Genomic DNA, 21,860 nt, shown 5'->3' with positions numbered 1-21,860 from the left:
AGGCCCCAGGTTTCAAACAGCCAACTCATGCAATGAGCACAAGATCTGGTCCCACTGCCTGGATGCCTCCCAAACAGATCAAGCCAATCAACTGTCTCACCCATTCGGAGGGCCTGATCCAGTTGGTGACCCCTCAGCCATTGGTTCATAGTTCATGTGTTTCCATTCGTTTGTCTGTTTGTCCCTGTGCTTTATCCAACCTTGGTCTCAACAATTCTCGCTCATATAAACCCTCCTCATTCTCGATAATTGGACTCCCAGAGATCCACCCGGGGCCTAGTCATGGATCTTTGCATCCAGTTCCCTCAGTAGTTGGATGAGGTTTCTAGCACGACAATTAGGGTGTTTGGCCATCCCATCACCAGAGTAGGTCAGTTCAGGCTGTCTCTCGACCACTGCCAGCAGTCTGTTGTGTGGGTATCTTTGTGGATTTCTGTGGGCCTCTCTAGCACTTTGCTTCTTCCTATTCTCATGTGGTCTTCATTTACCATGGTCTCCTATTCCTTGTTCTCCCTCTCTGTTGTTGATCCAGCTGGGATCTCCCACTCCCCCAAGCTCTCTTTCCCTCAACCCTCGCCTTTCATTACCCCCACTCATGTCCAGGCTGTTCATGTAGATCTCATTCCATTTCTCTGTCATTGGGCGATCCCTGTGTCTTTCTTGGGGTCCTGTTTTCCAGGTAGCCTCCCTGGTGATGTGAGTAGCAGACAAGTCATCCTTGTTCCACATCTAGTATCCTGCTATGAGTGAGTACATACCATGTTTGTCTTTCTGAGTCTGGGTTACCTCACTCAGGATGATTTTTTCTAGATCCATCCATTTGTCTGCAAACCTCATGATGCCATTGTTTTTCTCTGCTGAGTAGTATTCCATTGTGTATATGTACCACATTTTGTTTATCCATTCTTCAGTTGAAGGGCATCTGGGTTGTTTCCATGTTCTGGCTATTACAAACAATGCTGATATGAACATAGCTGAACAAGTGCTCTTATGGTGTGGTTGAGCATTTCTTGGGTATAAGCCCAAGAGTGGTATAGCTGGATCTTGGGGGAGATTGATTCCCAATTTTCTAAGAAAGCGCCATATTGATTACCAAAGTGGTTGTACAAGCTTGCATTCCCACCAGCAGTGGAGGAGAGTTCCCCTAGCTCCACATCCTCTCCAGCATAAGGTGTCTTCAGTGTTTTTGATCTTAGCCATTCTGACAGGTGTAAGGTGGTATCTCAGAGTTGTTTTGATTTGCATTTCCCTGATGATTAGGGATGTTGAGCAATTCCTTAAATGTCTTTCGGCCATTTGAGTTTCCTCTGTTGAAAATTCTCTGTTTAGTTCTATAGCCCATTTCTTAATTGGACTGTTGGGCATTTTGATGTCTAATTTCTTGAATTCCTTATATATTCTGGATATCAGTCCTCTGTCAGATGTGGGGTTGGTGAAGATCTTTTCCCATTCTGTAGGCTGTCATTTTGCCTTGTTGACCGTATCCTTTGCTCTACAAAAGCTTCTCAGTTTCAAGAGGTCCCATTGATTGATTGTTTCTCTCAGAGTCTGTGCTACTGGTGTTCTATTTAGGAAGTAGTCTCCTATGCCAATGCATTCAAGACTACTTCCTACTTTCTCTTCTAGCAGGTTCAGAGTAGCTGGATTTATGTTGAGGTCCTTGATCCACTTGGACTTAAGTTTTGTGCACGGTGATAGATATGGATCTATTTGCAGCTTTCTACATGTTGATATCCAGTTTTGCCAGCACCATTTGTTGAAGATGCTTTCTTTTTTCCATTGTGCACTTTTGCCTTCTTTGTCAAATATATATGTTCATAGGTGTGCGGATTAATGTCAGGGTCTTCAATTCGATTCCATTGGTCCACATGTCGGTTTTTATGCCAGTACCAAGCTGTTTTTATTACTGTAGCTCTATAGTCCCCTTTTCTTTTCTTAAAAAGGAAGGTTTTAACCTTTATACATCTCCAAAGGCAGCTTGGTATATTTGGGAATTTGGGCGTAGCTTCTCTTACTACTTCCTGCTGGAGGGGGGCGCTGTATCTTATGGGGACACAAAGAATATTTTAGGGTTATGGAGTAGTCCATGAGGGTGTATCGTCTGAGCCAGTTGCCTTGAAACGGTTCTGGATGTTGGATCATCTGGGCCATGGTGTCATCGGAGACCTTTCAGGTGGTCTTGGCTGGTCAAACCTGATGTGTCTTAATCTGGAACAAATCCATAGTCTCTGGCTTTCTGTGGAAACAAAAGCAGAGCCTCCTTTCCAAAGCAACATATCCTTACATCCAAATTTTGAAGTCAAGGTACCTTTAAAATATACATTTGGGCATAACTCAACAGCTTTTGTAATCAAATGTTTTTCTTTAGTTACGAATATCAAAGAGAACATAATTCAGATTCTTTGTGTGGTAGCCATCTTTACGTGGCTTATTTTTTTATATTAGCTTGGGCCTATTGCTTTGAACTGCAGCCTTCTAAGCCTGAAACGGTGCTGGCGCTGCTGGCTCCGCCCACTTCAGCTTCCCAACATGGTGGTGATACGTTTTCCGCCAGCTCTGGGAGCCATCAACTCTCAGAAATAGTGGGTCTATGCTTCTATCAAAGCAGCGTGTACCCCAGAAACCTCTTTTTTTTGTTTTGTACTAGCAAAGGCTAAATCCACCACACAGCTTAATGTGCCACTTGCAGAGGCCTCATTCCCACCATACTGCAGGTCGAGCATGCACACACGCTAGGAACCCGCCAGTAGCTCAAACTGGCAGGCTGTTGTTAACTTGAAAGAGACAACTAGGAACTGTTTTTAGCTCCATTTTAGAATCTTTTTTCTCAGGTTTTAGGTGGAAACTCTTGCCACCACGTTGGACGCCATTTGTAGCTAATGTTTTCCTGCCTGGCCCACAGTCAGGACAAATCTCTATCACCTGCCAGTCCCACAGCCGTCAGACCCGACCAAGTAAACACAGAGACTTATATTGGTTACAAACTGTATGGCCATGGCAGGCTTCTTGCTAACTGTTCTTACAGCTTAAATTAATCCATTTCCATTAATCTATACCTTGCCACATGGCTCGTGGCTTACCGGCATCTTCACATGCGGCTTGTCATCATGGCGGCTGGCAGTGTCTCTCTCACCCAGCTTCCTGTTCTCTCAATTCTCCTCTCTGTTAGTCCCGCCTATACTTCCTGCCTGGCCACTGACCAATCAGTGATTTATTTATTGACCAATCAGCAACACATTTGACATACAGACCATCCCACAGCAATCCATGGTCAAGTCAAACCCTTCCTCAGACAGAAGCTCCTTCAGTGAGACCATGTTGTTATCCACAGGACATGGAAGCAGACCAAACAACGTTAGAGAGGAAGACTCTCCGAAGAGCCATGTATTCAAGAGAGGCCAAAGCGCAGATGGAGGATGAAGATGAAGGCAAGTCTTTTTTTTTTTTTAATCTGAAACATTTAGATAGATTAGTATGTCGTGAGGAATTTACTCTGGAAATTGATGTGTGAGTGTGCCACACACATATAACAAACTACTTTGCATAAGGCCCAAGCCAAACTAAGTGCATAATATTGAACATGATAGAGTCAAGGCAAGGCTAATGTCCCCCAACAGCATGCCCCTGTGAGGGGTGCACTAAGTGGGTATCTATGTACTCACATGGTGTGTCACAGAGAATGGAAAGACCAAAGCAGGGATCTGAAAACAGAATAATTGGAAGTCTAGTATAATGACTGGATCAGGTTGTTAGTAAAATATCAGTTCTTTAAATATCAACAATGAATGGAAATATAGGAAAGACGGTCCCTATATTTGAATCACTCAGACTTTATGCATGTGGTTTCCATAACACACTGAGGAAGAAGGAAGATGTTAGAGAGTCCATTTTTCATTTCAGTTTTCCACATCTAGTACTGTATTCTGAAGAAGAAGAAAATAGATTTACTGTAAGTTTGGGGAAAAAAATCACTTAAAATCATTACATTGTCATGACATGACTCACCAAGAAAGTTTGAAAAAAATCACTTAAGTTCACAGAATAAATGCATTCATTATGCTTCATTTCCTATGTAGATTTTATTTACCATTTCCTTTCCACTGGCCAACTAAGACATAGGCAACATTGTAATGTGAAGGTAGAAAACACCAAACTGGGCCACCTACATATTTCAGATGTCTCAATGAATGTTCATGAAGTTAAAAAAAAAATCAATGAATGAAGGATGAATTTTTTCATTTCAATTCTTAATTTTGAGGGTGTTTTGTTCTTTAAGCAGACACAGGCTTCCGGAATTCGAAAACACTTATTTCTAATATGTTTTAAATGTAGAATCATAGTCAACTACCTTAAGACTCACTTGTTGCAGTAGAGAACTGATCGCTACAGAAACTGATTCAGCCCTGGCTTGCTGGGTTAATCCTCCTTAGGTGTGAAATAACAGTACTTGCCTTAGTGGGGAGGGTGTTAATGTGACTAAGTTGCAGATGCACTACAACGAGGATGGTTCCTCTCCTGGGTCCTAGCATTCTGAAACCACCAGGGAGGGAAGAAAGGAGAAAGAAAATGTGGCTTTTCCCTTAAGGAACTTAAAGCAGCATGCATTGTTTCTGCTGACGGTTGACCAGCTCGTGGTATGGGCAGATTAGGTGTCAAGAGAGTGAACATGAACTGTCTTTAGCTGGCCACCATAAGTAACTGAACTTTCATCTGGTATAGAAGTGAAGGGTACATACTAGGAAGACAGTGGGCAGTCTTTAAATGTGTAGCCTTTTCATCGCACATGTTTTTGTTCCCATATTTATGAGACAGAACATAGTTCCTCCAAAGAAAAGCTCATCCAAGACTCAGTCTTTTGCAGGATCCAGTTGAAACAAAAGTGCTGATGATGAGCTGTCTTTGCCTCACATTCACACTGGGTCCCTTTGGTCTGATGATTTGCAGACAAAAGTCATATTTTCCATCCTTCCAGTCTACAGCTTCATACCTGTAACTGTTGCAATAGTGGAGAGCACACAGCTTAAGTATCGTACAAATGGCCACTGGAGAAGGAACAGACAGGAGACCCGACAGTCACTGGAACATGCAAATAACCAAGTCATGCTGACAAGAAATTGAAAGCTTCCCTGTCATAGCAGTGAAGAATGTGCCTAGGATAATCATTCTCAGAGTTTCTAAAGAATATGCCTAGGATATTCAGTCTCGGAGTTTCTAAGTGGCTTGAACATTTGATAGGATCATCTTGCCCATTGTCTCATGTGATCTTCAACTTTGCCTTCTAGAATGTTCCATCTTGACAACTCTCCTCCATGACCACATTTAAAGCAGGACAGAAAAATTATGGATTGGTGCTTCTAGGGTAGACACAAATTCCACAGTTGCTTTTCTTCCGGTACAGATTTCTAAATTCAGAAAGCCATAGATTAAAAAAATTAGATGTTTACAAACAAGGAGCATGCTTTCCTTGGCAACACAATTCCACCACTAACTTAAGTGTCTGGAAATCAGCAGTCTGGTCTATATGTGAACTTTTATATTTGTTCATTCACTCACATTTTACCTTTATTTCCTCCCTCCCTCCCTCCCTCCCTTCCTTCCTTCCTTCCTTCCTTCCTTCCTCCCTCACTTCCTTCCTTTCTTCTGACTGTATCACACACAGCCTATGCTAGCCTTGAACTCCCTATGTAGCCTATAGCTGGGGCTGGCCTTGAACTTCTGATCCTTCAGCCTCTGGCTCCCAAGTGCTGGGATTACAGGAGCATGCCACCATGTATGACCATTTTCATCCCGTTTTTTAGAAAAAAAAAAATTGAAATGTGCACTACTTAAAGTATTTAAAACTTCCAAAGCTAATACTAAATGTGGTTATTCATATTCTTGGTAGAAAATAAAAATTCTTTCTGGTGCTCATCTGAATCTTACACAAGGTTTGTTGTGTGTGTGAATACACAGAGGAAGAAGAGGAGGAAGATGAGGATGATAACATGTCAACTGTAATGAGGCTCAGGACGAAGATGCCCTGGAAAACCTGTTGGTGGTACCTCACCTCAGGAGGGTTCTTCTTACTCTTCCTCATGATCTTCTCTAAGCTTTTGAAGCACTCAGTGATTGTGGCTATAGACTACTGGCTGGCTACATGGACATCCGAGTACAGTATAAACCACTCCGGGAAAGCTGACCAGGTACAGTGCACCCAGAAACGGTAGAGAGGGAGGCTCTCTGCTGAAATCAGTTAAGAGCCAGAAGGCCAGAGGAGTTTGGTGCAAGTTCAGTATGTTAGTAATTAGGGAACCACCTAAAACAAGGTAAACTGCCAACAATGTTAAAGATGATGTCTCTTATTGTTTTTATCATTTTAAATATTTGCTTACATTATTTTTATTTATTACATATTTATGTATTATATTATATGTATAGGTATGTGCACATGAGTGCAGTGGCCATGGAGGCCAGAAAAAGGTGCCAGATCCCCTGGAGCTGGAGCTACAGGCAGTTGTGAACCACTCAATGTGGGTTCTGGGAACTAAATACAGGTGCTCTGAAGGAGCAGTAAGCACTCTTAACTGCTGAGCCATCTCTCCAGCCCTGTTTTTACATTCTTGTCATAAGAAGCATTTCATCATAGTATTTAGATACAGACTCAAGGAGTTCAATATATCTGTTTTATATGTAATGCATGTTACTATTATATATCAGATGCTAAACACGTGTAAAGGAAATTCTGTTATTCTGATGATTTTCAATCCTCCATCAGTATACTGAGTGGTCATTCTGTGATCAAGGATGGGAGGGTTTGACAATGTAGAAAACCAAGAGTCTGTCCCCAGTCTGAAAGATACATCAATCCTGCAGGCCTTAGGCCAGACTTTGCTGGTGAAAAAGCAAGCAGGGGCATGGGGGACAGGCGGGCGCTGCCTGGCCTGTGGGACTGACCTGAAGGGCGCACTGCTCTGGATACCCACCATATGTCTTCAGCTCTCTAAATGCAAGCAAGATAAGGATGTAGACAATCTGTCTGATTCTGATGCTTTGTTTTCTAGTTAGGAAAAGCTCAGGTGATCATTTCATGTCAGCTTCCCATACTGGTTCTTCCTAGACTTTCTACGTGGCTGGATTTAGCATTCTCTGCGGAGCTGGTATCTTCCTTTGCCTCGTCACCTCCCTCACTGTAGAATGGATGGGCCTCACAGCTGCCAAGAACCTCCACCACAATCTCCTGAATAAGATAATTCTTGGGCCAATAAGGTAAAAAAAATATAGTGATCTCTTGCCCCTATGCATGTAGTAATAAAAACATACTGTTCATTTTCAAGACCTTAGATGTCCCTTAGTGGTGCTTCTGGCCCAGGCAGTCCACATCACCATACTCTTTGATCTGTTCCCTGCCTAGGTTCTTTGATACCACACCCCTGGGACTGATTCTCAATCGGTTTTCTGCTGATACTAATATCATTGACCAGGTGAGTATCCAAGCTGCTTCTAAGTTCTAAGACAAATTTCTCAGTGTAAACTAAATAGCATTTCAAACAGGACCTGAGGGCTCTTGCTGGTAAAGAATTACTAAAATTTAAATTATGACCCCTTTGCTCTCATATCAAAATGAAAAAAAAAGATTACTAGGATAAAATTTCTGCCTGTGTGTTGTATGCACATGCTTGCGTGAGTGTATGCACTTGACATATAAATGCCCGTGCATACTTTCATGTGTGTGTGTGTGTGTGTGTGTGTGTGTGTGTGTGTGTGTGTGTGTTAGTGAGAGGTCAACATAAGGCATGTTCTTCAATTACTCCCCATCTTAATGTTTATGTCTTATTATTTTTAATTTTTGGAGTTGTATGTATGGGTTTGTGCATGTAAGTCCCTTGCAGCAGGGGGCAGGTGGATGCCAGGGCTTTGCTAGTCAGCCATCGTGGCAAAACACCTTCTCTGGGTTCACTGGGAGACCCTGACTCAAAAAATAAAGTGGATAACTATGACCAATGTCAATCTCAAGCTACCACACGTTCACTCACACATGTGCACACGCACACACAAATAGTACACATAGAAATTTAACACAAGATAAATGTGGCATCTGGAATCTCTGAGAATCATTAATTTTAAAACTAAAAGATGTTGAGATAATTATCCATAAAATATAAAACAAATGGCTATAGAATGAAAATGGCCACATAAAGCCATAACCTGGTGAAATAACAGATACTGGGTAGCTTTGGAACCATGAACTGTGAAGGTCTTTTGAAGTAAGACAGAACATAGCAAGAAAGTAAGAAAAAGACAAATAGAAATAACTGTACACACACACAAAAGAAATAACTGTACAAAAATTTACACTTTGATTGAGCTGAAAGCACCAACCAAAGACAAATTTAAATTGTAAAAGAACACTACAATATATCGATAGCATCTAAATTCAATAAGGAAAAGGCAAATAATACAATCAAAGATACTCAAAGGACGCAAGCAACTTCAGAAAATATAATCTATGTGTTTTACAGTAGAGGAGCAGATGAGTTTTAGATAGTGTATATCCATTCAAAAGGAATGTTTGGAAATACCTATAGTCCATCACAGAAAAGCGAAACAAACACAGGGGTGAAAAAGATTTCTAGTATATCATCATTTATATAAAATATCCAAGATAAGTAGGTGAACATGTCAGTGCTATGTCAAAGGATACAGCTACTAAATTACGGAAGCATGTGGAATTATTTACAGTGAACGTGCCTATAGAAGACTTTGGCAGCCCATATTACTGAACATTATATAAGAGTTAATATTTTATGACACTGCTGTGGATATTGTGCATGAGCTGAAAAGATTGTCCCTTGAATTCTCTTCACAGCACATCCCTCCAACCTTGGAGTCTCTGACCCGCTCCACCCTGCTCTGCTTGTCCGCTATCGGGATGATCTCCTATGCTACACCTGTGTTCCTGGTCGCCCTTGTGCCCCTTGGTGTTGCCTTTTATTTCATCCAGAAGTACTTCCGAGTTGCTTCTAAGTAAGTAAAACTATTCTCCCCTTTTCAAAAGCCTGCATATTCGACTCATTGGAAACTGTTTTTGCTCAACTGTTTCTTTGTTTCAAACTAAGGTGGAGAATTTAGAAATGCAACTGTTTAAACCTCATGTCACAATGTGAGATCTAATGTCATTCTTTCTATAATTGTCTGTTTCTTCCTAACCCTTGACACATACTAATGTACTGTTTAGTTTGCCAACAATTTGTCTATTGAGTTAGATGTGCTAGCCTTTACATTCCATGGTTCTTTTTCTGGATGTAACATAGGCAGGAAGCTCAGAAAATCAAACACAGTCCTGAAGAGTGAGCAATTTTGAGCCAGTATATTTCAAAGCAGGAAAAAAAGTTAAAATCACAAAATCCTTCAAATACATGATAAGAAATAGTAGAAGACAGATGAAGAGATAAATGATCCAAGACTATGCATAATCTTGAGCATCTGAGAGGCATACCATCACTTTAAAGAGACTGGAGAATTTGAGTTCACAGAATTTTCCATGTACCTGCTAATCCAGTCAAATAAATAAAGGGGAAGAATTAATTTTAGATTTTCTGTCAATATAGGACTTATTGTTTCCTGAGAAGTTGAATGATTAATGATCAATACAGTGTCTGCCATTATAAACTTGGAAGTTTGTGTTTAGTGCTTTCCTGAAGAATATGATGAGCTTTACTATTGCAGGGTCTAGCTCAGCACTCACTGAATGCTTGCTGTGTTACTGATAGCTGTATTGAGCCATGTGGTGGGTGATGAAAAACCTGTTCTCAACAAAACCCATCTCTTGTGAAGATAAAGTCATATATAAAGTAACATATGGATTGAGCTAGAATAAAAGGCAGATGTGTTTTAGAAACTGAACATACTTCATGTGACAGGTGTGCGAAGAAGAGGAAGTTACCTGGGGAAGAGAGAAGAAAAGGGAAGGGGCTCCAGTGAGGTCCACCTTACATTATAGCATTTTAGAGGATTTCTCCCCCAGGGCTGTGAGTGAAGAACCCTTCATGTACTGGAGATGTGTGTTATATTTGAGTGGTTTTTCTTCCCCAGCATCTATCCATCCTTCCTTCCTCCCTCCCTCCCTCCCTCTCTCCCTCCTTCCCTCCCTCCATCCTTCTCTCCGTCCTCCCTCCCTCCCATTACCAAGAAAAACAGAGTGGGGAGTGTTAGGCAAAGAGTTCTAACCCACTCTAAATGTGAGCTGTGAACTCTGCTCCTGAAACATAGTCCAAATAATGTGTCCACATGAGTATAACAGAAGGCATGATCTTTTAAAATGCTCTATAAAAAATTTTTATTTTTAATGCTGGTGAAAAAGGGAAAGGCACAAAATAGATTTTTTTTAAAAGAGCCATCTGTAACACAACAATCATTTCTTAAGGAATTAGAGTCGATAACAGACTTAGGAGCCATTCCAGTCTACCCATTCTCATCTGTAAATCAGAGAGATGACCCAATGACCCAATGATCAATGTGAAATCTTACAGACTCAACAACTTTGCCTGTGACTCACTCAGGGAAAAAGCTCACACAGCTGAATAGACTTTATATATATTATCTTATGTAGCTGGAGTTTTCCTGCCTGGCCCACAGTCAGGACAAATCTCTCTCACCTGCCAGTCCCACAGCCACTCAGACCCGACCAAGTAAACACAGAGACTTATACTGGTTACAAACTGTATGGCCGTGGCAGGCTTCTTGCTAACTGTTCTTACAGCTTAAATTAATCTATTTCCATTAATCTATACCTTGCCACATGGTTCATGGTTTACCGGCATCTTCACATGCTGTTTCTCATCGTGGCGGCTGGCAGTGTCTCTCTGACTCAGCCTTCCACTTCCCAGCTTTATTCTCCTCCTTGTCCCGCCTACATTTCCTGCCTAGCCAATGGCCAATCAGTGTTTTATTTATTGACTAATTAGCAACACATTTGCCATACAGAACATCCCACAGCAATCTTATATATAGACACACACACATATACATACATACATACATACATACATACATACATACATACATACATATGAATTGAAGTGGGGAGCGCCGGCAGGCAACAACATGACCATTAACGTCTAAAGTCATAGGTCTAAAGGGTGTTTAGCTACATGCTTCCTCTGACAAGAGCACAGATCAAGCTGTGCCTTCACCTTCTGGGTTTCACACACGATCCTTCTGTAAACAATGACGGCTCCTCCGTGGTTTCCTTCAGCCCTGACTGCAGTGTAGTGGCTTTGGCCATCTGTTGGTGCCAGCTGCCCCAAGAGCCACTTGTTGATGTTTAAGAAGAGGAAAGTCCTCACATTCCTTCACGCTCTTCACCACCTTTCCTCTGTGTTCTCCTCCCCACGTCCCCCATTCGAGAAGTGAGCCAAGTCCTCAGAAACTCAAAAGGAGAAGACGTCGCACTTGTTTGTGGGATTACACAGTCAGTCAAGAACGGCTTCCACAGCTGATGCTGTGGAATAACACTTGGTTCACTAGATGCTCACAGGTGAATGGAAAGGCAGCCCCTCCAGTTCTCCCAACCCCATGAGCGCGAGAAGGGCAGAAAGGGGAAGAAAAAAGTGAAATGCTTTCTAACAATGGGTTTAACTCAGTCTTATATTCCAGAAATGTAAGCTTATATGGCTTAAAGAAAAGCTGTTGACTTCGGTATGCCTATGAATCCCTGTCGTTCTAGTAGTTGGGAGGCTGAGGCAGGAGAATCTCTGCAAGTTTTAGGCCAATCTGGGATACATGGTGAGTTCCTACAAAAAAAATATAAACTAAATATTTTTTAAAGGAAATTCATGAATACATACCTTTGTGAAAAGGGTTACATTAAGCAGATTGAGGTATTTCTATTTTTAAGTAGGTTATGGAGGCATGTATATATTCGTGTATGGACATGAACATTAGTTCCTTGGGGGAACAGTGAAAGTTCCTTGGAGACAGGGATTCAGCTCACTGTGGCCAGAGCCAAACTCATGGTCATAGTGGATCCCTCCCTGTGATCTCTTCCCCCCACTTCTCCTATCATCTCTTCCCCTCCCCCTCTCTCTGTTCTCTTCCCCCACCCCCAACCCCACCCCGTCCTTCAACATTGGTGGTAAGTAGCAGTTATTTTTTAAGTCTGTTGTACTGGAAACTCGGTACAACCAATGCTTCACAGTAGCGTGTGAAGCTCCCTCTAACAAGCAACTTCCCACCGTAACTCCCACTCTCTTCTTTTAAATTGATTAGCATCCTCCTAACTCAGAACTTTAAAGGCCCCTCCCATTAGCTCTCCCAAGTGCTCTCCCAGTCTCAACTACTCACTCATTCTTCACATTATTGAGGAGGCTCAACTGTTTTACTGTTCAGTGATGTTTTTCATTTGGTTAAGAATCCTCTACAGTCCAGTGTCACATTTACAAGACTATACCTTTGGGACGGATGTAGTGGCACATGCACTTGGGAGGTAGAGACAGGAGATCCAGGGTGCCAGGTCATCATGAGTGACGTTGTGCGTTCAAGGCCAGCATGTGTTACACTAGACACCTTTTTTTTTATTTTATAATTTAATTTAATTTTACATATCCATCACGATTCCCCTGTCCTCCCTCCTCCCACCACCCCCCGTCCTCCCCCCAACCCACCCCCCATTCCCATCTCCTCCAGGGCAAGGTCTCCCCTGGGGATTCAGCTCAGCCTGGTAGATTCAATCAAGGCAGGTCCAGTCCCCTCCTCCCTTCACCCAGGCTGAGCAAAATGCGTTAGACACCTTCTTAATAAACCAACTCCCCTCCCCAAACAATAGCAATAAGAAGATCATACCCTTCACAGGATTATTTTTCATCAATTCATCCATTTTAAATCAAGGTTGTCTCATCATTGCATTTGCATTTATAGTGTGTCATGGTAACTCTTTCACTGAAGCACTCAGTTGACAAAACCTTCAACAGCTTACACTCTGAAGATGAAGGAAAAGATGGCTGTGTAAGGGTTACGGGTCCACACTTCATTTAAGGTGTCTACAAAACTCCAATGGAACTGGAGTTTTCCTGCCTGGCCCACAGTCAGGACAAATCTCTCTCACCTGCCAGTCCCACAGCCACTCAGACCCGACCAAGTAAACACAGAGACTTATATTGGTTACAAACTGTATGGCCGTGGCAGGCTTCTTGCTAACTGTTCTTACAGCTTAAATTTTCCATTAATCTATACCTTGCCACATGGCTCGTGGCTTACCGACATCTTCACATGCTGCTTGTCATTGTGGCGGCTGGCAGTGTCTCTCTGACTCAGCCTTCCACTTCCCAGCTTTATTCTCCTCCTTGTCCCGCCTACACTTCCTGCCTAGCCAATGGCCAATCAGTGTTTTATTTATTGACTAATCAGCAACACACTTGACATACAGACCATCCCACAGCACTTCCCCTTTTCTTTTTTTTTCAAAAAGGAAGGTTTTAACCTTAACAAAGTAAAATTACATATAATTTGGGAATTTGGGTGTAGCTTCTCTTACTACTTCCTGCTGGAGGGGGGCGCTGTATCTTATGGGGACACAAAGAAAATTTTAGGATCATGGAGTAGTCCGTGAGGCTGTATCGTCTGAGCCAGTTGCCTTGAAACCATTCTGGATGTTGAATCATCTGGGCCATGGTGTCATTGGAGACCTTTCAGGGGGTCTTGGCTGGTCAAACCTGATGTATCTTAATCTTGAACAAATCCATAGCCTCTGGCTTTCTGTGGGAACAAAAGAAACTTTTTTCCAAAGCAACATATCCTTACATCCCAATTTTGAAGATGGTGGCGCACGCCTTTAATCCCAGCACTCGGGAGGCAGAGCCAGGCGGATCTCTGTGAGTTCGAGGCCAGCCTGGACTACCAAGTGAGTTCCAGGAAAGGCGCAAAGCTACACAGAGAAACCCTGTCTCGAAAAACCAAAAAAAAAAAAAAAAAAAAAAAAAATATGCATATTGGTTTAATTCATCTTCCTTTACAATCAAATATCTCTCTGCAGTTAAGAATCCCAAAAACAACACAATCCAGATTCTCTGTGTAATATTCATCTTCACATGGCTTATTTTTTATATCAATTTTACTGTCTCTTTAAAGACTTTATTTTTTAAAACTATGTATTTGTTTATATAACTGTATATATCACCTTTTTGTCTCTTTCAAGCCTACGTATATTTTACACACATTGTAAACTATTACATCTGAATCTGTCTTATTGTGAACCTATTGCTTTAAACTGCAGCAGCTGTGGCTGCTGGCTCCACCCACCTCAGCTTCCCAACATGGCTGTGGTACTTTACCACCAGCTCTAGGAGCTATCGTGGGTCTATGCTTTTATCCAAGCAGCATGTAGTCCAGAAACCTCTTTTTTTTTGTTTTGTACTAGCAAAGGCTAAATCCACCATGCAGCTTAATGTGCCACTTGCAGAGGCCTCATTCCCGCCATACTGCAGGTTGAGCGCACAGGTCCAGGAACCCACCAGTAGCTCAAACCGGCAGCTGCCGCTCATTTGAGAGAGACAATTAGGAACTGTTTTTAGCTCCGTTTTAGAATCTTTTTTCTCAGGTTTTAGGTGGAAACTCTTGCCACCATGTTGGATGCCATTTGTAACTGGAGTTTTCCTGCCTGGCCCACAGTCAGGACAAATCTCTCTCACCTGCCAGTCCCACAGCCACTCAGACCCGACCAAGTAAACACAGAGACTTATATTGGTTACAAACTGTATGGCCGTGGCAGGCTTCTTGCTAACTGTTCTTACAGCTTAAATTTTCCATTAATCTATACCTTGCCACATGGCTCGTGGCTTACCGGCATCTTCACATGCTGCTTGTCATTGTGGCGGCTGGCAGTGTCTCTCTGACTCAGCCTTCCACTTCCCAGCTTTATTCTCCTCCTTGTCCCGCCTACACTTCCTGCCTAGCCAATGGCCAATCAGTGTTTTATTTATTGACTAATCAGCAACACACTTGACATACAGACCATCCCACAGCACTCCAAGTCTTATGTCACAGCTGAAATACACTGGCTGTGGGGACGCAGAATGAGCAAATAAGTCATATTTACACGGGAAACATTTCGATGAAGCTTTTAAGCATGACAACCAAGAGGAACTAGATAGAGGTGGAGGACAGATGTATGGTGATCAGAGCAAGCACTCAGGTCTGAGAACTTGCAAGTTCAGTGGTGGCCTCAGAACTGGAGGCGGGTGACACATACCATTGCCTTTGTCCTAGGGATCTCCAGGAACTTGATGACAGCACCCAGCTCCCCCTGCTTTGCCACTTCTCAGAAACAGCCGAAGGGCTCACTACCATCCGGGCCTTCAGGTGAGTAACACATCTTCAGATTGCCCCTGAAGGGCAAATCCATCTGCAAATGTCTATCAACAAAGAATAGCTAACAGCCACCCCTTCTGGGGGCACACTATGTTTCTCACAGTGAACTAGAAAACGGTAATAAAAATGAACATTGTTTAGAGTTACTTATCTGAAAATTTAAAAGTAAAGAATGAATTGACAGAGTGGAAAGGAATTTGTTGTGTATCTTAGATAAGGTTTTTGAATTCTAAAGCCTCTGTGTCCTCATCTGAAAAATGGGGCATCAGTCTTGCTTATTACAGTCATTGGCATGATTGATATAATACATGTAAGGACTGAACCACAGTGACTGTTGAAGTACTCAGTAAACAACTTAAAGTAAATCTATAGAGTGTGATAGTAATAATGATATTAACAAAAAAGAAAACCATCACACCAAAGTTATTGTAGAAGTTAATCCAGCCAAGCTTGGAAATTCGCACCTACAATCCCAGCACTTGGTGGTGGTCATAGTGGAGATATAGACAGGAGGACCAAGAGTTTAAGGGCCTCCCAGACGATAGAAGTTCAAGGCCAGACTGAGCTCTATGAGACTTTATCTCAAAAACACAACAAAACAATTCACTAACAAAGAAAACAACCCATGTTTCCCAATATTTGTGCACAGTAATGACCTAGGCTTCCATGGAGCTAGCTCCATTTTCCTCTTCAAGTTAGATCATAAAAGTGGCATTACTGGATATTTCCTTTGTTCTGGAAAACTTATATTTTAATCATTGTATCTTCTTTCAACCCTATTACAAATACACATTGACTTCAATCAGAGGTATCTCCAATTTAAGAAGTTTATTTTAAGAATTTAGAATGGCCGGGCGGTGGTGGCTCACGCCTTTAATCCCAGCACTCGGGAGGCAGAGCCAGGCGGATCTCTGTGAGTTCGAGGCCAGCCTGGGCTACCAAGTGAGTTCCAGGACAGGCGCAAAGCTACACAGAGAAACCCTGTCTCGAAAAAACCAAAAAAAAAAAAAAAAAAAAAAAGAATTTAGAATGGGTCATAGAGTAGATCATTAATATGCAACTTCTCACATGATGTATAATATGATTTCTACCCAAATCCATGTGAGTTTCACTTACCCCACCCGTATTTCACATCCTGTCATGTTTTCTCAACATGGAGTGTAATGCCTCTTACTGAGAATCTCAACATTACTTATTGGTATTGAGTATATAGATACTGGCATGAAATTTATAGTCTAATAATGCTCAGCAGGAACCATTAACAAATACAGCCTTAAAGATTACTGTTGCCACTAAGGAAGTCTTTCCCAAATAGTTTATATAAGAAATATTTATTTGAATAATTAACATACACCAAGTACTATTCTCAATGTAGATTAATATAGGTTGAATACACATGGCCATTTATTTCCATCCCAATTGCAGGCTGGGTTCTTTACTTTAGCTGACATGATGATTTTATTTCTTTTATGATTATTTATGAGTATGTTTTCATTATCTTTTTATTAAAAATATTTGCTTGTTAATTATCCAATCTCTTCCAACTAGAATATGAGTTCTGAGAGAGCAGGGTTTTGTTTTCACAGTTAGCTTCCTGTGACTTGGGAAAGGCTTATGGTACTTACTAATGAGCTAGTATAGGCTCTGTCCTCAGGGTATCACCACACAGGATAAAGGATTTAAGGAAGAAGATGACAGTATAGTGACATCTATGGAGTTACCACATGGACAGCTGTGTCAAAGGGTTGGGTGGCACTTTGTATCAAAAGAAGATGGAGACACTTACAGGACAATGGGCCTTAGAATGAAGAACAGTTGAGTTGGAAGTAAAGGGGACAGAATGTTCAGAGAAAAAAGCGTGAAAATTTCTATTCCGTGTATAAATCATCCAGTATTAAATGAACACAAAGATGGAGATCATCACAATGAAGCTTGAACACATGGAGGCTGGTGCTAACAAATATTGAATGAGTTCCTCTGTATGGAACTTGGAGTTTATTCTTTCTGTGTTATAGAGTCACTGAAGAATCTCAACAGGAAACTGACACAGTCAGAGTTGTATTAATTAGAATAACTGACTCATAAGGGATGAGTCAGGATGGTTGAGGCTAAAGGTAAGAAGGTGTCAGGAGGCTGTTTGAGCCACAGCATTACAAGATACATCATTGTGATGGACCTTAATTCAGACTGATCCTCCTTTTCCAAGACTTCAGCGATGTAATAAGGCCAAATGCCACTTCTCGGGGAAGATCTCATCTCTCTACTAAGGGAGAGAAATTCAGACCAACTGAGAAACTAAACCACATAAGGAGGCAAAAGCTCAGGATAGCGGGGAGTGTTTAATTACCTGAGAATTTCACAGGAATTAAGAACGAATCAGAAAGGCTCTGTGCAACTTGGAAAAGGATGATTTTGTCATTGCGGTTAGACAAATGAGCAAGCTAAAAAACTGAATGTTTACAGTGGTAAAAACATAAAAGAATAAAAAGAAACTAAAGGCATCCTCTGGATAAGAAATCCTCAGTGCTAATTATGACTGTAAAGAGATTGGAATTGGTTACGGAGGAATGACATCAGAATTCAGAGAGCTGATGGATTAAAGGCCTATGGGAAGATGTGAGCTGTAGGCAGGATGGGGCAGTTGGTGGAACAGGTTTTAATATGGATTGACAGGGGTGTGACCAGGAGGGGAGTGCTTTTCTTGAAGGGGATTTGGTACAAAGTGCCTCTGAGAAAGCATGGAGGGATATGGGGGGATTCAGGAAGAGTGACAGCAGGAAGCTGATGGGCTCAACACATCAGAACCTTTACTTTCTTCCTGTGGGACAACGTAGGTCATCTTCTGAAACTGCCAAGGATGTGAGTCAGGGAGAGCATCTTGAGGAATTTGAGAAAGATTTAGAAAAGAAGAGGAAGTGGACCAGGGGCCAAGGTCCAACTTCTTAATTTCCCTTCTTCCCTAGACACAGGAGTAGAATTTAGTGAATTGTACATTAAGAAAGACTCTGGATAACTGTAAGAATAACAAAATATTGTGTTAACATTCAGTGCTTGCACAATAGTTGTGAGAAACAAAGATGGTCTAACTTCCATCTAGAAATATCTTGTCTGCATCTACATCCAGAATTAGATCTTTCATGTTTCTTCCAAAAGTCAATATTGAATATTATAAACAACCGCATTTTTCAGTCATAATAAGTATTTTTAAAAGATGGCGATGGCCTGCCTGCTGTGGATAAGTTTCTAGAATCCTTAGGGTTGGCATTCATAATAAGAATGAAGCATGTTCTTGGGGGCTGGAGAGATGTGCAATGGTTAAGATTGCGCACTATTCTTGCAGAGGATCAGGATTCAGTTCCCAGCATCCCTATCAGGTGGCTCACAACAGCCTGTCTAATCCTTTCTTCTGTTATCCACAGGCACCTGCACTCATGTGCACCTAGATATACACACACACACAATTAAAATCAAAATAAATCATAGAAAATACTTAAAAAAGAATTAAGCCCATGATTTCGCATATCTGTTCCTTTCTATGTCTGCTCAGTTTTTCCTGGGCCAGTTTCTCTCAAAGTTGTCCTTACAGATTAGACCTTGTGTTCCCTCTGTACCCAGGGCTCACTCACACGGAGCAGTGACCCTCTCGCCATTTACAAGGGAAGTATCGCAGCTAAATTAGTCAAAGTTGTCAGTGACCTTTGCCGTTGCTTTATTATTATTTTTCTGTCTGACAGAATAAAGGTCTAAGAATGTTCAGAAGATGAACTGGATGCGAATGAAAAGATACAGGCTGAGTGTGTCAAAGTTTCCATTAGGAAAGCAGCAGGTTTCTTGCCAAATAGAAACAGAGAAAGAATGCTCACTGCATTTTCACCCCTCCTCCTCCCTGCTGCTTCAGGCTGTTGCCAGTTCCCTACACATGTGTGGAGTGTGGAGATGGAACTCCGCAACCACAGCAGGACGAAGGTCCCAGAGTGAGCACGCTGTGGGGACCAAGGTTTAGTCGTTCGTTAGAGTGTGGCTCCCACGCTTTCATCCTCCTGGATGTGTTTGTCCAGTGGGAGAGAAACTTGCCCACTCCAGGAAAGCACTGAATTTTCTCACTCCTGTGTTGTCTCTTTCCTTCAGGGTACTTACAATACCTTGTTCACCTGAGGAATCCAGTGTCATGCCTACAACTACACTCGACCATCTTCCCTGTCCTCCGGAAAGCTTAGCCCTCCCCTCTCCCACCCCCTCCTAGTACTCTGTTCAGATCCTGCAATGCACATTCCCCTTTTGGTTCTTGGGGCCATTAAAGGAAGGTCCCAGCTACATCAGCCTCACTGCTTAGTGTGGTTTCCCCATCCTGAGAAAGACCTTGTGCATCTCCATAGTCTAGCACAGTGTGAAGAATGGATGCTGACTAAATGCATCTGAGTGAATAGATGCAAATACACCTGACATCCCCCTAGCAAGCAGCTCTACTTGGCACACCCCTGGCAAGCATGGAAGTGTGACACTTACAAAAACCTTCACAGTTCATTTCCACTGTTGCCGTAAATCCTACAACTTCCTCAGCCCTTCACCCTTTAGTGATTTACTATAGTCACCCATCAAGGTCATCTGGAAGGCAGACATGTTTCTTGAACTACTTAGTCCCAAGCCATTGTGCTGCCATTCTTCGCACAGGTCCCCCTGGACGTGGCATTTAGTTCAAGCCTACATAACTCAAAGTGAAGTAATGGTTTGGCTCTCACTGCTAACTTTTCTGATCACTGTAGATCAGACATTGCTGTCTGACCAAATTATCTATCTGGCTTGGCATACTGAAATGATCAGATTGGTTGGAGAGATCCCAAGTATCTGCTCTACATTGGCCTGTATGGGCTCTGATCATGGGCCAAAAAACACCCCACCCAGGACTCCTCCGTTCTTTCATACAAGTGATGAGTTATTTAAGTTTTGCAATTTTACTGGAAGATCTTACAGGAGTGGAGGACTCTTAGCAAATGAGTCTTACTAGCGGGTTGGAAATTCCTTAGAAAAATGACCGGTAGATGGGTTAGGTCAGCATCCGTGGCCACAGAGAGGGAAGCAGCAAACTCAACTGGGGATGTAACCAACTTTCAAACCAGCTGTTTTCCAGCTCTCTGCCGTTTCCATTATTCGAGGAAAATAATTACAAAGTAAGAATATTTTTGTTCCTTAGAAAAGGTGCTTTTCAGCATGTATGTCTGTGGAATCACACCTCTGATGTTCAAGTATATAAGGCTCTTCTTGATTTCTTAAAAACTTTCCACTGCATATATTCATTGTACGTGGTAGTGCAAGAGATTGGGGTGGAGGTGCTCATATACAACATATGCTTGCATGAAGGTTATTCCTAGTTCTGCTGGTAAAACAAGCTACACAGAATTTTATTTGATTGTGTTGGACACCAAGGGTGAGCTTAACTTTTTATGGGTCAGTCTCTCCATCACTACGGCCATGAGGGGGAGAAACTTGCCCAGCCCTGGAAGATGGCAGACTTTCTCTCATGCCACCTCTGTAGGTAGAGTTTTCCTGCCTGGCCCACAGTCAGGACAAATCTCTGACACCCGCCAGTCCCACAGCCGCTCAGACCCAACCAAGTAAACACAGAGACTTATATTGCTTACAAACTGTATGGCCATGGCAGGCTTCTTGCTAACTGTTCTTATAGCTTAAATTAATCCATTTCTATAAATCTATACCTTGCCACGTGGCTCATGGCTTACTGGCATCTTCACATGCTGCTAGTTATGGCGGCGGCTAGCAGTGTCTCCCTCAGCCTTCCACTTCCCAGAATTCTCCTCTCTCCTTGTCCTGCCTATACTTCCTGCCTGGCCACTAGCCAATCAGTGTTTTATTTATACAGACTAATATCCACAGCACACCTAGGATACTTACAATGCCTGGTTCACCCGAGAAACCCAGCTTCACTCCTAAAGCTACTCCCAGACCATCTGGGAAGCCTGGCTTTGCCTTTCTCTCTCCCCTCTCTTCTCTATTCTGATTCCCCATCCCCCAAAGTGTATAAATCCCCTTCATGTTCATAGGTCATTGTAAGTAGACCCTGGGCCGTGCCTGACCCCTCAACCCTCTGCTTCTTGGCACCCTACTTTCTTTCTTTGGTTTAAAGAAAGGACAGAAAAAAGAGTTTGAAGGAATATATTTACCTGTTATAAATTGTAGCTTTCTGTCTTCACTGGTTCTCATCCAGCCCAACTTAGTATCATTTGGAAAAATAAAATAAATGCCTCAAATGAAAGCAGAGCCTACTGTGATTTCTGTAGCCCTTGTGATGTAGGTCAGGTCTTGTTTACGTGATTCCTCCAATTTAGCAGAATTACAAAGTAACCTTTAATGAAGTTTTGTCTTGGCAATGGCTTCTTTTCTTAGTTGTGGCATGAAAAGGGAGCAAACACTTGACCTCTTGGGCTCTATCTAGGATGCAGCAGAGCAGCTCTGGAGTCCACAAGTCACCCATCCCGTCCACGTGATACTCTATTGAGCAA

The 21,860-nt window shown here is 42.2% G+C and overlaps 1 protein-coding gene across 4 annotated transcripts in view; it reads left to right on the top strand.

The window, feature by feature from the left end:
• Window positions 1-21,860, top strand: part of Abcc9 (ATP binding cassette subfamily C member 9) — a 134,034-nt gene that overhangs the window by 86,970 nt on the left and 25,204 nt on the right. For all 4 annotated transcript variants that reach the window (XM_052720779.1, XM_052720778.1, XM_052720776.1 and 1 more), the window contains exons 25-30: window positions 3,332-3,428; window positions 5,953-6,182; window positions 7,097-7,245; window positions 7,391-7,460; window positions 8,846-9,003; window positions 15,241-15,333. In XM_052720779.1, the coding sequence (XP_052576739.1) occupies window positions 3,332-3,428; window positions 5,953-6,182; window positions 7,097-7,245; window positions 7,391-7,460; window positions 8,846-9,003; window positions 15,241-15,333 (797 nt within the window). The remainder of the gene's footprint in view (window positions 1-3,331; window positions 3,429-5,952; window positions 6,183-7,096; window positions 7,246-7,390; window positions 7,461-8,845; window positions 9,004-15,240; window positions 15,334-21,860) is intronic.

Source organism: Peromyscus californicus, unplaced genomic scaffold, assembly GCF_007827085.1.
Source record: "Peromyscus californicus insignis strain IS unplaced genomic scaffold, ASM782708v3 Scaffold_6__1_contigs__length_162567912, whole genome shotgun sequence".
In the NCBI taxonomy this organism is placed as follows: domain Eukaryota; kingdom Metazoa; phylum Chordata; class Mammalia; order Rodentia; family Cricetidae; genus Peromyscus; species Peromyscus californicus.
Note: the sequence above shows the minus strand (reverse complement) of the source record. Positions and strands in the feature narration are given on the sequence as shown.